Source organism: Phaenicophaeus curvirostris, chromosome 12, assembly GCF_032191515.1.
Source record: "Phaenicophaeus curvirostris isolate KB17595 chromosome 12, BPBGC_Pcur_1.0, whole genome shotgun sequence".
In the NCBI taxonomy this organism is placed as follows: Eukaryota; Metazoa; Chordata; class Aves; order Cuculiformes; family Cuculidae; genus Phaenicophaeus; species Phaenicophaeus curvirostris.
The window spans coordinates 12,865,894-12,881,538 of record NC_091403.1 but is presented as its reverse complement, the minus strand read 5'-3'; the positions used below and the strand labels follow the sequence as shown (position 1 = coordinate 12,881,538).

The 15,645-nt window shown below is 40.8% G+C and overlaps 1 protein-coding gene across 3 annotated transcripts in view; it reads left to right on the top strand.

Moving 5' to 3' along the window:
- LOC138725867 (protein FAM169B-like) overlaps positions 1-15,645 on the top strand; it is a 37,700-nt gene continuing 22,055 nt past the window's right edge. Inside the window, exons 1-3 of one of the 3 annotated variants that reach the window (XM_069867158.1) lie at positions 1-13; positions 4,287-4,380; positions 15,035-15,168. In XM_069867158.1, the coding sequence (XP_069723259.1) occupies positions 11-13; positions 4,287-4,380; positions 15,035-15,168 (231 nt within the window). In that variant the 5' untranslated portion in view covers positions 1-10. Of the gene's footprint in view, positions 14-1,268; positions 1,317-4,286; positions 4,381-14,726; positions 14,848-15,034; positions 15,169-15,645 lie in introns of those variants that run through there. The other 2 variants (XM_069867159.1, XM_069867160.1) reach the window with 2 other exon arrangements.

The following is a 15,645-nucleotide window of genomic DNA, read 5'->3' as shown; positions in this document are numbered from 1 at the left end:
GTGTTCTGGGATGGTAAGTTCAAAGGTAATATTGTTTCTGTGCAAATTTACTGCTATTGCCATGTACTTTTCCCTTCACATCTTTTACTTTGATACTCATGTTTGCCATTTAAGAAATGATTAAGCGATTGTGCACTCTGGGTACGAAGGCTCCCAGGATCATCACCTGGATTCTACTTTCTCATTTTGACAACTGCATGTTTGTTTTAGTCTCTGTACCTCAATTTTATGGTTTGTAGTAATGAACAGCAGGCTGCTCACCTAGCTTTTCCCAAAGCCTCTTCCACACTGACAGCGATCACTGCACCTCATGGCTGAAAAATGCTGTTAACATCACACAATTACAGCATGACCTGAGTTGGAAGGGACTCACAAGGATCACTGACTCCAACTCCTATCCCTGCACGGGACAACCCCCAAATTTACACCACGGGTCTGAGGGCATAGACCAAATGCTTCTTGAATATTGTCAGGTTTGGCCCCGTGACTGCATCCCTGAGGGGCTGTTCCAGTGCTCCACCACCCTCTGAGTGAAGAACGTTTTCCTAATACCCATCCTAAAGCTCCCCTGGCACATGTAACGTGCCATTTCTGTAAATTTCTGTAAAATGTCATTTCTGTACTTATTTTTGCTCATAAACCTTTTGCTTCTGCTGCCTAAGCGTAAGGAAACTGGCGTTAGCTACGTGGCTTCTCATTCTGGGCCTTTTAAATGAGGGATTTGGCACTTGAGTTTGGAGTTTGAAGTCAGTATGGGTTTGGATAAGGCTTTGAGCAGCCTGATCCAGTGGAAAGTGCCCCTGCCCATGGCAAGGGGTTGGAACTGGATGTGCGTTAAGGTCGTTTCCAATCCAAACCGTGCCACGAAGCTGGTGAAGGGGCTGGAGTACAAGCCTTATGAGGAGCAGCTGAGGGAACTGGAGCTGTCTGGGCTAGAGAAAAGGAGGCTGAGGGGAGACCCAAGCAGCTGTACAGCTGCCTGGGAGGAAGTTGTAGCGAGGTGGGGGTTGGTCTCTTCTCCCAAGCAACAGGAGGAGAGGCGATGGTCTCACGTTGTGCCAGGGGAGGTTCAGATTGGACCTCAAGAAGAATTTCTTCACCGAAATGGTTCTCAGGCCGTGGCTGCCCAGGGCAGTGGTGGCGTCCCCATCCCTGGAGGGGTTTAGGAGACGGGTAGATGAGGCGCTGAGGGATCTGGTTTAGTAGGGGACAGGTACGGCTGGGCTTGATGATCTCAAAGGTCTTTTCCAGCCCACCGATCCCGTGATTCCGTGGCTCTGGCACCGCCGCCCCCAGGATGGAGCCCGCGGGACGAGGTAAGAGGGCAGGCAGAACCCTCCTAGCTCCGCCTCGCCGCCGCCCCGCTCGCTTCAGCTCCCCCGGGGGCTGCCCCGACGGAGAAGGGCCCCGAAAGAGCGAGATTTTCAGCAAAACTTTGCTGGGTGGCTGCGCCGGGCGAGCTCGGGGCTCGCAGCGCCGCGGGAGGCGCCGGGCTCACCCCGGGACAGGCTGAGACCAGGACGGGGTGGGGGGCGCTTTCCGAAGCATACAGGTGACTCCTCCAAGTTTTAGGAGAGTCCAAACCTGTCCTGAAGCAGAGAGGAACCGGACTGATGGTTTCTGTCGCCTTTGGGTCACAGGTGGATCACACAAGGGACCTTAAGGACCACCCGGTTCCAGCCCCCGCCGTGGGCGGGGACAACTTCCACTCAGGCTGCCCTTCTGGGTGCCTATTTCCAGCTTGCCTAGACCTTAAAACAGGGAAAACCTTCAGTATGTAGCAGGAGCTGCTCTGTTTGCTGTGTTATTTCTTAAGTCTCTGTGTGTTTTGCAAGCTGAGCCCTCGAGTTTGGTTCAAAACAAGAGCAGAGTGGAGCTCTGTGAGGTTTCAGCTGTTCAGAATCATAGAATCAGAATGGTTTGGGTTGGAAGGGACTTCAAAGCCCATCCAGCTCCAAAACCCCTGCCATGAGCAGGGACACCTCCCACTGCATCAGGTTGCTCAGAGCCCCATCCAACCTGGCCTTGAGCATCTCCAGGGATGGGGCAGCCACAGCTTCTCTGGGCAGCCTGGGCCAGGGCCTCCCCAGCCTCAGCGTGAAGAATTTCTTCCTAACGTCTAATGTAAATCTTCCCCCTTCCAATTTAAAGCCATTTCCCTGGTCCTGTCACTACATGCCCTCGTAACAAGCCCCTCCCCAGCTTTCCTGGAGCTTCTTAGGGTACTGGAGGTTGCTCTAAGGACTCCCCAGAGCCTTCTCATCTCCAGGCTGAACAACCCCAGCTCGCTCATTCTGTCCTCATAGCAGAGATGCTCCAGCTCCTGTTGCTGGTGAAAGGCCTCTTCCCAGTGTGTGTTTAGAGATGCTGGTAAAGGCTCCTCTCCAAAGCCTTGTTCCTGGTGTGTGTTTGCAGATCTTGGTGAAAGGCTGCTTTCCAAAGGCGTGTTCCCAGTGTGTCTTGCAGCACAGGGCTGTGAGTTTGGGACTGCGGGAGCTAAGTACTTGAGAACTAGGAAAGAGCAGAGGGAATACCATATGAAAATACTTGCTTCTTTAAGGGCAAGTTCCAGGCAGTATCAGCAAGTGTTTACCCAAACTGAGCAAAAACTTTGTTTAACAAAAGAAGCATGGTTTAATGGTAACAAAAGGGGCAGTAAACACGTTTATTCTTTACCATAAATGAATAATTAGTTGGATTGTTTTGGTGTGGAGATGAGATATAAAAGGTTTTCTATACTGCTGAGTACTTACCCTTTTTAAAAAAAGTATTCAGTATATACTTTCTTTCCTGATCATGAGATGACTGTAGAAAGAGAAGTACTTGGTCTCTAATGATGAATTTTTAGGTAAAGAAGCCCCTCACTCCTTATCTTTTAGCAGAAGTTAATTTACTGGTGTACCTGACAGTAGGCAAAGAGGTGCTCTGCCTAGCAGAGGCCAACAGAGAGAACTCAGCCATTCAGTACTAGACAGACTCAGTACTATACAGACTCAATACTGCTTCGAAATGAATAGACATATTAGTTCCCAAACGGCAACACTCATAGTGCTTGGTAAGGGAATTGATATTAAGACGGGTGGATCTTCGGCTCATGCTCCACCATGAGTTTCCAAGGGAATCTGGTGCGTGTAGTGTTCCTGGTTTATATTTGACTAGGAGCACTTCCAAGAATCTCTGTGTTCATGCACTTGTTTGGATAAGGGCCCATTGCATCACCTCAGTTAGCTTTTGCACTGCTTTTGCTCCTGCTCTGTTTTTATACTCTTCCTTCTTAATTTGTCACGCTAGCAGGTAAATGGAGAGAAAGTGAATTTATCTTCTGAAACTCATTTTAAGTTGCTGCCATTTATCTAAAGCACCTACTTCATCCCCTTCAGTAAAATAATGATGTTGTTCATTAGTTCCTCTAGCTGATCATGGCTAAATGCGCTGTAGTCAGAATGCTCTCTTTTTTCCCCTCCTATCAACCACTTATGAAAGTCAAACATTCATAATAATGCTATTGGGCTTTTTTTTGAAGTCTCTCAATTCTACTGATGTTTTAAAATAGAATATCTCTAGATGAATGGGACTTGTTTTTTCATGCCCAAGCGACCATTGTACTGTTGGGCACCTCAGTTAATGTCCACGTTTTTCCCCTGACTTCTTCATTACTCTCAATTTGGATGTTTATAATAGTTCTTCTTCCATCCCTTTGCTCATTTGAACAGATGCTATTATTTCTAGGTATCGTGTGAAGTTTTGTCTTGGTTATTTAATTGGATATACCAGTATTTAAAATAATTCTGGAACAATTGGCAATGGATTGAGTATACAGCACGCTTTAAGAGTATATTTGAGATAGCCATTAGCTCTTCTTGTGCAAATGGTGTTTTTCAGTTTATGTCGTGCTGTGATTGAGATGCTACAACCACATGCTCTTGAGGTCTGCGCCTGTACCTGTTTTTCATCGAGAAAGATTGCTATGCTTCTAGGTTTCTAAGCCCCTTCATTAGGTCCTAGGCAAACCTTAAAATTGAGAAACAGGCCAGCTGTTGACCTAGAACCTGAAGTTTTAAATGTTTTAAATTTATCCTTGTCACAAGTTCTTTTTGATTTTAGAAAACATTGAAAGTCAGATTTGTATGTGTTAACTGTCTAACAGCAAAGTTAAGAAAGACATTCAGTGAGTAGCAATTTATATACAACTCTGGAGCCTGAGAAATAGTCATCAGAAGAGAAACTTGTGTGTCTAGTTTAACAATTGGACTAACGAAGCCTTAAATTTCCATCTGTCTCTCTAGGAAGATGGAAATCTCCCTGCCTGCTATGAAATCCATGTTAATCAGTTTACAGGCAGGAGGTCAGCAGCCAGGAAGGCAGAATCACAAAATTCAGGTAGTGTATGGGTGCTATATATCATAGAATCATAGAATGATTTGGGTTGGAAGGAACCTTTAAAGGACATGTAGTCCAACACCCCTGCAATGAGCAGCGACATTGCCAACTCAATCAGGTTGCTCAGAGCTCCCCTTCCAATCTGACCTTAAATGTTTCCAGTGATGGGCGATCTCCCACCCCGCTGGGCACTGGGCAACCTGTGCCAATTTTTCACCATCCTCATTATAAACAATTTCTTCCTTATAGCTAGTCTGAATCTCCCCTCTTTTAGTTTAAAACCATTACCCCCGGTCCTGTCGCAACAGGCCCTGTTAAAATCTTTGTTTCCATCTTTCTTGTAAGTGTCCTTGAAGTACTGGAAGGCTACAGTTAGGTCTCTGGATCCTTCTTCCGTCTGAACAACCCCAACTCTCTCTGCCTGTCTTCATAGGAGAGGTGTTCTATCTTTCTGGTAATTTTTGTGGCCCATATACGATGAATGTGGCCCCCACATCTAGAAAATCTACTCAGAGCCCTAAGATGAGACTGATCAAGAACCATACTCCTGTGACATAACTAAAATCTCATGTATGCAACAGGTAGAATTTTATTCAAACTGAGCAGTGTATCTAAGAGGTAACAGCTGTCATAACCTTGCTTCCCCTGCTACAGGTAAGGCAAGTTAATGAAAGCTTGCTTTTTTTAACATAAATACATAGTTATGGCTTATAAGGAAAGAAATCAGGAAACAAAATCCTAACTATTTCCCTTAAAGAATCTAAACCCCAGCAAACAAACCAGAGTCCTTTTCCATAATAGCATTGCAGTGAATACACTCCTTCCCCTGGGGGAAAGTATGAGAAAACAAACAACACAAGAGAAAGTCTAGCTGGTTTAAATTTGCAAGTGGGAGGAGTGCAGACATTATGGTTGTGAGTATGTTATAAGAGCCCACGTAGAACAGGCTGGTGTGTATTTTCCATGTTGTATAATGGTTGTGTACTGAGAGGCTCCCAAACACTTTGTGTGACAATTCACAGTTCTACTGTGTTGTCTTTGCAAAATGATTGTCAGACCTTTAGGCTGCACATATCCAAAGTGAACTGTGTCCTGCTTGGTTACTGAGAGGTCTGTGGATGCTTAAAAACGTGTTCGTAACCTTTCAAACTGCTGTCTGGTGGCTGGCCTTTATAGTATTGCCGACAACAGATGGCAAATGGCTCCGCTGATGTAATTCTTGCTAGTGTTTCATTCCTGTGAAGTTGCACAGTTTCAAAATCTCAGAAAGTGTCTCCATATTTTTTCTGTGTCATTATTTCAAACCAAACTAAATAAAAACATTTTATATTAGTCAAATTCCCAGGGTGTCATGTGACATTTTTGTTATGATTGCCTTGCAGCAGTTTCAGATAAGTGCACGTTTCACAGCAATTTAAGGCCTGTGTCCTTTAAGTAATGCTTATTAGTACGTAACAGATGCCGTTTAGAAACATTATGCCTTTTAATAGGCTCTGCTTTTAGACTACATGTTCTCGTTCCAGGCAGACCGTGGATCAGGCAGGCTTGGAGGTATGCTGTCGTTTATGCAAAGCCTAAGTAAATTTTCTGCTCTGAAGTCAAGCCATGTGTTTTTCCTTCTTTCTTCCATTCTGGCCATAGCTGCCTTGCTGTGTTTCCCCCCCAGTCATATCTTTGGCTGATTGTCAAGCCATTACAATCAAAACCTTTTGCATTTTTAACCACCAGAGCAGTGGTTTCTTTTGTCCTTACAGAAGAGCCTGTGTAAACTGAATTTAAACAATCTCAGCCTTACTGTCAGGAGCACAGCAAGCACAGAATTAGCCCTCTGTTGCCAACCTGTCCTTCCTTCTCTGCTTCTTCCTCCTCCCAAAAGGAGAAAAAGGGAAAAGCAGAGCCATGCTGATTTTGGAGCACCTTCAAAGACATGTAGAATAGCTGACATAATGGCACAGAGAAACAAGAGAGATGTTTACATATTTCCTCTACTATGTGCAGCTGTTTATTAAAGCAAGTTCTGAGACAGGCTTAGAGGCTTGTGATTGCTAGCATAGGTGACATATTAATTTGCAGCCACATAATAAATTTAGCAAAGTGGAAATTACTTTTTTTGTTTCTTTCCCTTTTTTCTCAAATTAATTACTTTATTTTGAGATTAGTCTGGCTGTATAAATTGCTTCTTGAAACTACTTTGGGGAAAGGCTGCTGGGCTTTCTTAGGCAGCCTTATGCGCTGTAGTGGTGGGAGCAGTAGATTTGTCAGATGTGCAAAGCATTTGCAACTCAAATTGTGCAGTATCTGAAACTGGTATCCCTGAAAGCAGTTGTTTTGTATTTTCATTGCTACATTGTTTGTTTGGGGAACCTTGTCCTTGGTGATAGCAAGCAAGGGCTTTCAGGTGCTTTTGGTATGTCCCCATACTGCCATGGTTGGTGTGAAATGAAGATAGGAGCTTTGTGTGTAGTGCGGTCTTAGGTTTCCCGCACCTGACCTGAACAATGGTGGTAACAAAGGAAATGTATTTACTGTGGCACTTGAATCCTAGCCCAGGTGTCAGGCTTTGACAGTGGATGTTTCAGTAATCATTTTAAAATACGGCTGTTTTCTGAAACTATCCTAACTGGCACTCTGGCTGGCTTCTCCCCACGGGATGAAATCATGTTCATGCTAGACCATTTGCCAAACTCAGTTGTCACTTCCTGCCATTTCACTATTCCTTGTTTATCACTATAGGAGACATTGTCTTCTTCTTTTCACTTAAGTTGTGGGATGATTTTTGGCCATATCCTCCTTTTTATCTTCTGGTGTTGCAAGGGATCAAATTAACTCTATCTGCATTTGAACTTGTGATTCATAAAAGCTCTTCTGTTGTTCAAGGAATCTTTTCTGTCATCTTCCTTTGAAATCAGCCTCTTTGAATAATGAAAATGCTTCAGTGATGTATTTCAGTGTCATTCAGGGCCTCCCATTTCTTCTTTGCTTAAAGCTTGAGAGCCGGACTGATTTAACTTCAGGCCTGGACTATGAACTTGTCCTGGCTACAGATGGGATGCAGTGAGATGCAGCACTGACATAGCTGTGTTGGAAAAAGTGCCTGCTATAGTTGTTCTGGAAAATGAAAAATACTTTTCTTGTGTGTTTTATTCTGTTTAGGGGGCAGACAAATAATTAAGTTGGCAAATTTAGGTATTTCTTTCCTTATATATGCAAGAAAATCCATACCACTGCTTTCAGTATTTGAAGTTAGACTTTTCCAAGAATATTTCTGCCCATTTTTTGGTTATATGGAAGACAGTACATATTAAGAACTTGATTCTGATATTTAAATATTTAGAGGTACTAGCAGCAGTTTGACTGAATCAATAGCATTTCCTTGAGGAAAACCTCATGACCCTTAAAGCCTTAATTGATTATAATCCTGAAAGTCCCTTTTCTTTTTTTTTTTCTTTTTACATCTAAGCTCTGTGATAATGAGAGTTAAATGTGCAGAAGTATGAATTCCTGGTATGTCATAGTTACAGCTGGTAGCACTTCCATGGTTTAACAGGACGATACAGGTTTTTTTTTTTTTATAAAGTGTATTTCTGGACCATAACGCCTCAGCTTTTTTCAGTTATATTAGGTTAGGACTTTGTGCAAAACATGCCAGTCCAGATGTGCATTCACTGTGTAATAGGACAAGGGGTAGACTGTTCACACAGATGTATTTGTATTTATCAGTACTGTGGGTTGGGTGTGGCTTTATTTTTCTGTTAACACTGCTGAAGATCTATCTGAGGGAAAATAGATATAGTTGGAATATGTTTGCTGGAACTTTAAGTAGCGAGTACCACAGGTTAGAGGTGATTAATGCCATGATGCAATCCCTTCAATATGTACTTATTTTTCTAGATTTGAAAACATTTTTAATAATGTGGTTTCATCTAGGTATTACTCTAAAAAGAGCTATCTAATTAAATCACTTATTTAATTACTTTGTCTATTTTTTTTTTTCCTTTCCCAAATTGCAGCTTACTTTAAGTGTTGGAAATTAAATGACACATTGCATGTAGTTGTACAGGGTTCAGAGGGCCTGAGAGCTCAGTGAAGTGAGTAAAAACTGAAGGTGTTTGACATTTTCAGAGTTAGGCTTGCCTAGTCTCTGTCTTTGCTCATCGATATTCTGATAAACAGATGTGTATACTTAGAGGTTTTTTCTTCTCTTCTCTGGAGTCAGTAGTAAAAATGTGTTTGCAGGAGTGGGGTGGCTAATCTGATAGCTCCCTGCATTTGGGATGCCGGCATTTGGCCTGCCCTGCATTAGAGTGACAGAATTTGGAGTAATGAGATGTATAGCTACAGCTAAACTCATCTGTTTAATCTGTTTGGTTTCTTAATTGGGAATGAGATTAGGATTATTTATTTCCTTTCTGCCTTCATTTTTTGATTCCACAGCAGAAAATTATTTACAGACAGAAACATGTATTTGGTTTGTCTTCTGAAGCCCTTCTTGCTATTTGAATTGTGATAGAGTAGTAAGATACAAATGGCATTTTTTGATAGAAACATAGAAACCTGTTAACACCAATGCTTTTTTTTTCATTATCTTTAGGTATCAAAAGTGATTGCTCTATTAGTAATGGTGAGGAGCAATGCAGGGGGGAAGAGCATAGTTTTCATTAGTGATGTACAGCATGTGTTAAAGAGCAGCCTTGTCATGTTGGACAGATAGCACACCATGGCATTTGCCCACCAGCTCCATTGCCACCACACATTGTTATGACACTGAAGTTTCACTTATGCTAGAACTTGGGCTCTTGACATGCACTTGCTCAATTAAACACAGGATATGAGAGTCAGGTTCTGCATGTACTCCCTGGAACGTGCCAAAGACCTCTTCCTTCCCTTGAAAGGTTAAACAAATATGGTTGTCTAATGATAACCACATGGGTACAGTTGTTCAAGCTCATTGGAAGGAATAGAGAAGAGCTGACGTTAAGTACTGCTGGTTAACAGAATTCCCACTCTTGTTGAGAGTGTAATGGAGAGCACTTTCATTATGTGTGCACAATTTAGAAGGGCAAGAAAAGTTACTTTTAGATCCTAGACACTGTTGTGGTTGTACTACCATAGTGTGGCAGTGACAATCCACAAGGGAACAGAGAACAGTTTATGTTATATGACTTCTTTGTCTTTTTGTGTTGTGACTTCAGAGGCACTGATAAGGAAAACTTCACATCCTTTTGAAGTGGTAGATAACACGCACATTGAACTGATAAGAAACCAGACAGAAGATGAAGTGATTTGTTTGGGGCCACAAAACCACACCTCTGTTAAGAATACATCTTAGGTGTTGTGGCCTCAGTTGGCTGGTATAATTGCAAGAACGTTCCCTCCTAAATATTGACATGATAGACAGTCTTTTTGTGCTGCTGCACACGTGTTTGTCTCATATTGCAAAGTGTTTTCTGATTAAATAAAAGCAAAATACTTCCTGGACAAAATCTAACAATACTGTCAGAAACATTTAGAATCTGCTGAAGGGTGGGTTTTTTTTTTAAAAATTGTGAAATATATTGGCGTGAAAATAAAGCCAATAGTAAAGCCAATAAATAAAACCAGTACTGCTGTTGCAAGCATTAGAAATGGCAAAACTGAATAAAAAAATGACACTTGAAAGTTAGAAGCATTAGGTTCTTTTTATGTATTTTGTTTCTGTACCACTAGAAATCACGCAAGTATTTTTTCACACTTTTACATGAAAAAGTATGCATAAATTTGCACCAATGTACAAAGATGCATATTCGAAATACAAAACCTGTGGTGACTGATGACTCCTCTGTAAACATACAATTCTTAATGGATGCATGTAGTATCATTCTCTGTGTTTGTTAAACATGAAAAAGTAGTTGTAGGATAAATGATTAATTCACTTCAGACATAACACTTTTCATGCTTCATCTACAGTGAGGTTGATGTATTTTGCTTTACAATCTGGCTGCATTCTAAATGCTCTTAGAAATTTCTGAAATGGGCTTTTCAACAACTCACTGTTTCCTGGGAGTACCAGCAATACCTTGATGCATTTTAGCAGCCTGATGTGTCTAGTCTGAAATAACTACATCACCAACTCATTTGCTTAAGGAGACAGGATTAATAATAAGTTGCATGTGAATGCAGGGGGAGAAAAATCTTAACAATGAAAGCAAGTATCTTTTGTTTAATAGATTGTGTATTGGGTTCATGATCAAAAAGGACTTATGTATATTGGCAATACATACTAATTTGAAATGTAAATGAGTGTTTAAAACATCTTTACAAAGAGAATTGATTGTCCAAAGTTGTAGATGACTTGGTAGATAATGGCGAAATAGTAAAACTAATATGTAGGTACCAAAATGACCAGTCTAGTGAAAGAGAGATGGAGGAATATAATGCTGATTTGAATTGCTGTGGTACTATATTAATGAGATACATCTGTGGTAATGCATATTATAGTTAAATTATTTCTCTTATGACACAGGGTTCAGTTGCAGAGGATATAGAAGGATCATCAAAAAGAATCTTCGGAATATATAATTAGATTGAAGCATGTCATTCACCTCTGGGCATTACAGCAGTCTGTAGTTACACTTGTGGAATTTCACATACAAGTGTGCGTACCATGTGTTTTCTGTTGTATTGAGAATAAATTCTTTTGCCCATGGAAAAATATTTCCTGCTTACTTTAACTGACAAAATGAAATTCTTGCTGAATCTGTAGTGATTGGGGTCTGTCTCTAATCTACAAAAATTAATTTCTAGTTGAAGATAGAATATTGTCTTCTCTTTTGTGATTGCGTTTGTTATTTATCTACCTGATTCAGAACATAAGCATCTTAACCAGATCTAGGTGGATTCCCACATATTGATCTTTTTGGATCATAAGTGGAGTGAACTTTTACCTCTCAAGAAGTATGTTTGCCCACTTTGTGAAACCACCATAAAATTCAGTGCTCCGTTCTGAAGGAAATCACAGGAGGAATAGCAGTGGGTTTAGAAAACGCTGAATTCATGGACTGGACTGAAACAGGGGCCTTGGTTTACGTTGCCAGAGTTGTGTAATGTGTCAGGCTGAGGTACCAAGAGGTGCTGGAGGGTCGTGTCTCATAAAGGTGACTGAGTGGTTTGGGCAGCGCCTGCTTGGTTGTATAGCTGGTTTTAGCTGTAGCTTTAAAAATAAGATCCTCGGTGCAAGCTGATGGCAGATCAGTAGAGGGTGAGATGTGCTTACACATCCTTGCTTGAGAATGTAGCCCAGACTGCTCCATGGAAACAAAAGAGAGGAGAATCAGAAGCAGTGTTAGTTTTTACTTTAAAAATCTGTTCTGTATGCTTGAAATGGAAATATGCCTATTCGAATTTCTCATTTATCTCTAGCTAAGTTTTTTTTCCAGTGGCATGGCATACGCTTCCTCCTCCTTTGCCCTGAATGCCGATGCTCTGTAAAAGACAAAATCTGGTACCTGTCTGCAAACCCTTCATTGTCACTGCTGCCGTAGAACCCGCCCAGATGATGCCTTGACCTTGTTTAGCAGCTTTGGCTATTTAAGATGGCAGCCACTCCAGCGCGAATGTCAGGAATCCCTCTAATGCAGTGGGCCTCCCATTCTAAATTTACTGTCCTTATGGTTTATGGTCCCTCCTCTGTGGCTGCAGCAAGAGGCCCCCTTTTTATGACTCACCCCTCCTGCCCCCCTTCTCTCCCCTTTCCCTGCTCCCTCCCTCTCCGCGATGGTAACCCTTTGTGCACATCGCCTCTTGAAAAGCAGGGCTCGCTGGGTGTCTAGCAGACTGGCTGCCACAATGTGGTCTTTTGTTGCTGCTAGGTAAGATCAAATTTGAATGAAATCCTGTAATTTGAATCAGGTTAAAAGGCTGTCCTTGGAACTTGGCAATTTTGGTGTCCCAAGATGCTGATAGGGGCCTCAGACTGAAGCACTCACAGGAGAATAGCGCTGCTTTTATTTTAAAATGAGGTTAACAAATTATTTTGCAATTGATTTTGGAACCTTTGTAACATCCTGTTAGCCAGCAATAATTGTTGTTGTAGTCATAAGTTTAATAACAATAGCTATGGTTAGACTTTGTCAAGGTCTTTTTGTTTCTGTATACAAAAAAGTGTAAAAGGGCCATATATAAAGGGCATATATAATTTCTTCACTTTGTACTGGGGAAAACTGGGAAACACATTAGTTAATGTAAAAAAAAAAAAAAGTCAAAGTAGTGATTTTTCTCCTGCCTATAGCAGCTGAGCAGCATTACTGGTCTATGATGTTCACAAAAGCCAGTCTTAGCAAACTGACTTCTTGGGGATGCTCCAGGGTCCCTGTAGTTGGACTTCTGCTCTGTACTGGCCCTAAAGGAACCTTACTTTCACTCTCTTTCTCCCTCCCCCTGATACACAGAAGCTGAGGCAGATTTGCTTTCTTTGTGAAATTGTTTTAGATTTCTCCTTTATTGGAATTTGTGCTCCTAAATCACTTAGGCGTTTTCAGAGTGTTATACGGGGAAGACAAGTTAAGTGGAAGTCTAAAAGCATTTTTTAGAGAAAGAATTACTGCAGTGGAGAGATGTATTGGTGGGAAGTTGATCAGAAGTTTTCTCTAAAGCCTCATTATTTAATCTGTGAGGTTATTGCATCCTTCAGTGGTCACTGTTACCTTAGAGTACAAGTGTATTATGTACCACCAGGAAGTTAGTGTAACTTTGAAAGTACTAGTTGTTCTGCTCAGTGAGGAGAAAACATGATTGTGCTTATAAGTTGCTTTGCTTTAACAATGGCAGGATATAGCCTTGTAAGAGGCATCTCATGAATAGTATTTATTAACATGGCCAGTATTTTTCTCTATGTTAAACTTAAATTTTACATGCTGCTTTTTTTTTGCAAAGAATTAATTTACTAGTAAATTTACTTCAGTAAATTACTGTATTTTTTAATAATGATGTTTAATGTCTTTCCCTTATATGGCTTCTTTGCCTGACAGTGTTACACAGTACGCTGGGGAAAGCCGCTGCCGAAGAAAACTGCCGCTGCTAAGTACTGGCTGGGATTTTATAATGTGACTCCATGCACCAGTGTTGCAATGCTATTTTCTCTCCCATTTTGTAACACACAAGCATCCTATGAAAACCATTTACAGAGTAGCTTCTGTTCCGCATTCTGACTACACATCTTTTTGTCAAGCCTCAGGATGTAAGCTTATTGTCTGCAAAAAGTAGGAAAATGGTGTTTAAAGCATTTTAAGTAGTGCTAGGTGGTGGTGAATTATCAGTGGCAGTTCCTTACCCTTTTGCTGAGGAATCAGATACTGAATCACTGCCAGAGGAAGGATGGTGGGACGATCTGAATAGTCTGACCTGGTACTGCAGATCCCATGCTGCTGCTTTTATGTGGAAAGGTATCATTTTCAATATGGCACTTCTATGAGTCATAGTTTCTGAATCTTAATATAGAGAGTTCTGCAATGGCCCTGATAAGACTGTTCATTGCCTCAGCTGTTTACCTTGCACTCATTATCAGTGTAGTTATTTCTCATTAAACTTGGGTCACAGGAGCTGCAATGTGAGAGCAAACCATGATTAAAAATGGAGGATTCAGAACTAAGATTCCAGCTATAGCAGTGTGGTAGAAGATTTTGTCCTCAGTTTGGGGCTTAAAAGAGTTGCAAGTGTCTGTGATGAGTGAAAGCCCCTTAAATTGAAACACTTTATTTCCTATGACAGAAGACTGGCAGAATACTGTTTGGATTTTGTGATGTTGTTTAGTAGGCATGGTGATTTTGGGCTGACTGTTGGACCAGATGATCTTAGAGGTATTTTCCAACCTTAAAGATTCTATGATTCTATGACTGTTAATCCATTTCTCCTGATGTTCTTTATCTCGAGCTTGTTGATGAGCCACCAGTAAGTCTGGTTTGTTATATCAGGAAGAGGTGGCTTGGTTCGTCACAAGCACCACATCTAGTTAACAGGCATCAGATGTTTGTAATTTTGTTTGTATGCAGTTAACAAATACCCTGCATGAATACCTTTCAGCATTGAGTCACATGGATTAAAAGTTATATTGTATAAAAGGTGATGGTTGCTTTTTTGGGAACTCTTGTGTAGGGCAACATTTTAATATTTTTGGACATTTCATTGTTGTGAAACTGCCCAATTGAAGTTACTCAAAAAAGAGAAAGAGAAAAATAATGATATACAACAGATCATGGGCTGACACATAGAGGGGCAGTCTTCCAAGAAAGAGTGGAAGCTTTGGAATTCTTTTCCTGTTATATTTTTGGATAGTACTAAAACTCAGGTTATGTTTTGACAAAGTTTTTTTTGCTCTTCCAGCTTTAAAGCAATTTACTTACTCCTAGAGAAATTTGAGACTGTTGATTTCATAGGAGACAAATGTGATTTGATGCTGCTGTGGTTCTGCTTTGTAAAATTGCATGTCAGGACGTAAATAACATATAGATAGGTTTTGATCAGCCTTGCTATTTTAGACTAGGATTATACAAAAGTCTCTAATGGGAACAATAAAGGCCCAGCTACTCTAAGCAGCTGCTGGGGAAATTGAGGTTTTGAAATTCATGTTTCTTATTTAACATAAAAATTAAAAATATCTTGTGTTTTATTTTAATTACAGGTTGCCTTTACTTGGTAGATACATTAGCAGGAGATCCAGAGGTTTTGCAAGTTGATGCTGAAACATACTATGAAAAACTCTTGAACAAATCATCCTCTGCTACAGATGTTTTTTCGATCCCTGGAAGAGAAAAGGTAGTAGGGTGATATTTTTCATACTCCAAGTTAGATACTTGTGAACTAGTTTGTTGGTTGTACTCATTGTCTGTCTGTAAATGGGGGTAAACTGGTGTGGCTGGATTACAAATCTCTCAAAATCAGCAAATTCTGCATAATTTCAAATAATTTGCATGTTGCGAATGAGAGATAAGCTTAAACCACAAGTCCAAAACCCTCTGAGAGTTCATGGGTGTTTGAAGTGCTTAGAGGAACTTTGCATCTTGACATGCCTCCTTACAGAACTGAATCAAAAGTGAATTTGATTGTTGTTTATACCATGGCACAGCTTTGCCTCTACTGTGCAGTTTACACAAATATTGTGATATAGTCTATCTTTTGTTTCCATTTTTTCCAATAGTTAGATTGATAATTTTGAATATAGGTTCTCCCAAAGGAATTTTGATCATCTGTGGTTGATACATGGTATAAATATTGTAGATGTCAATTCTTTAG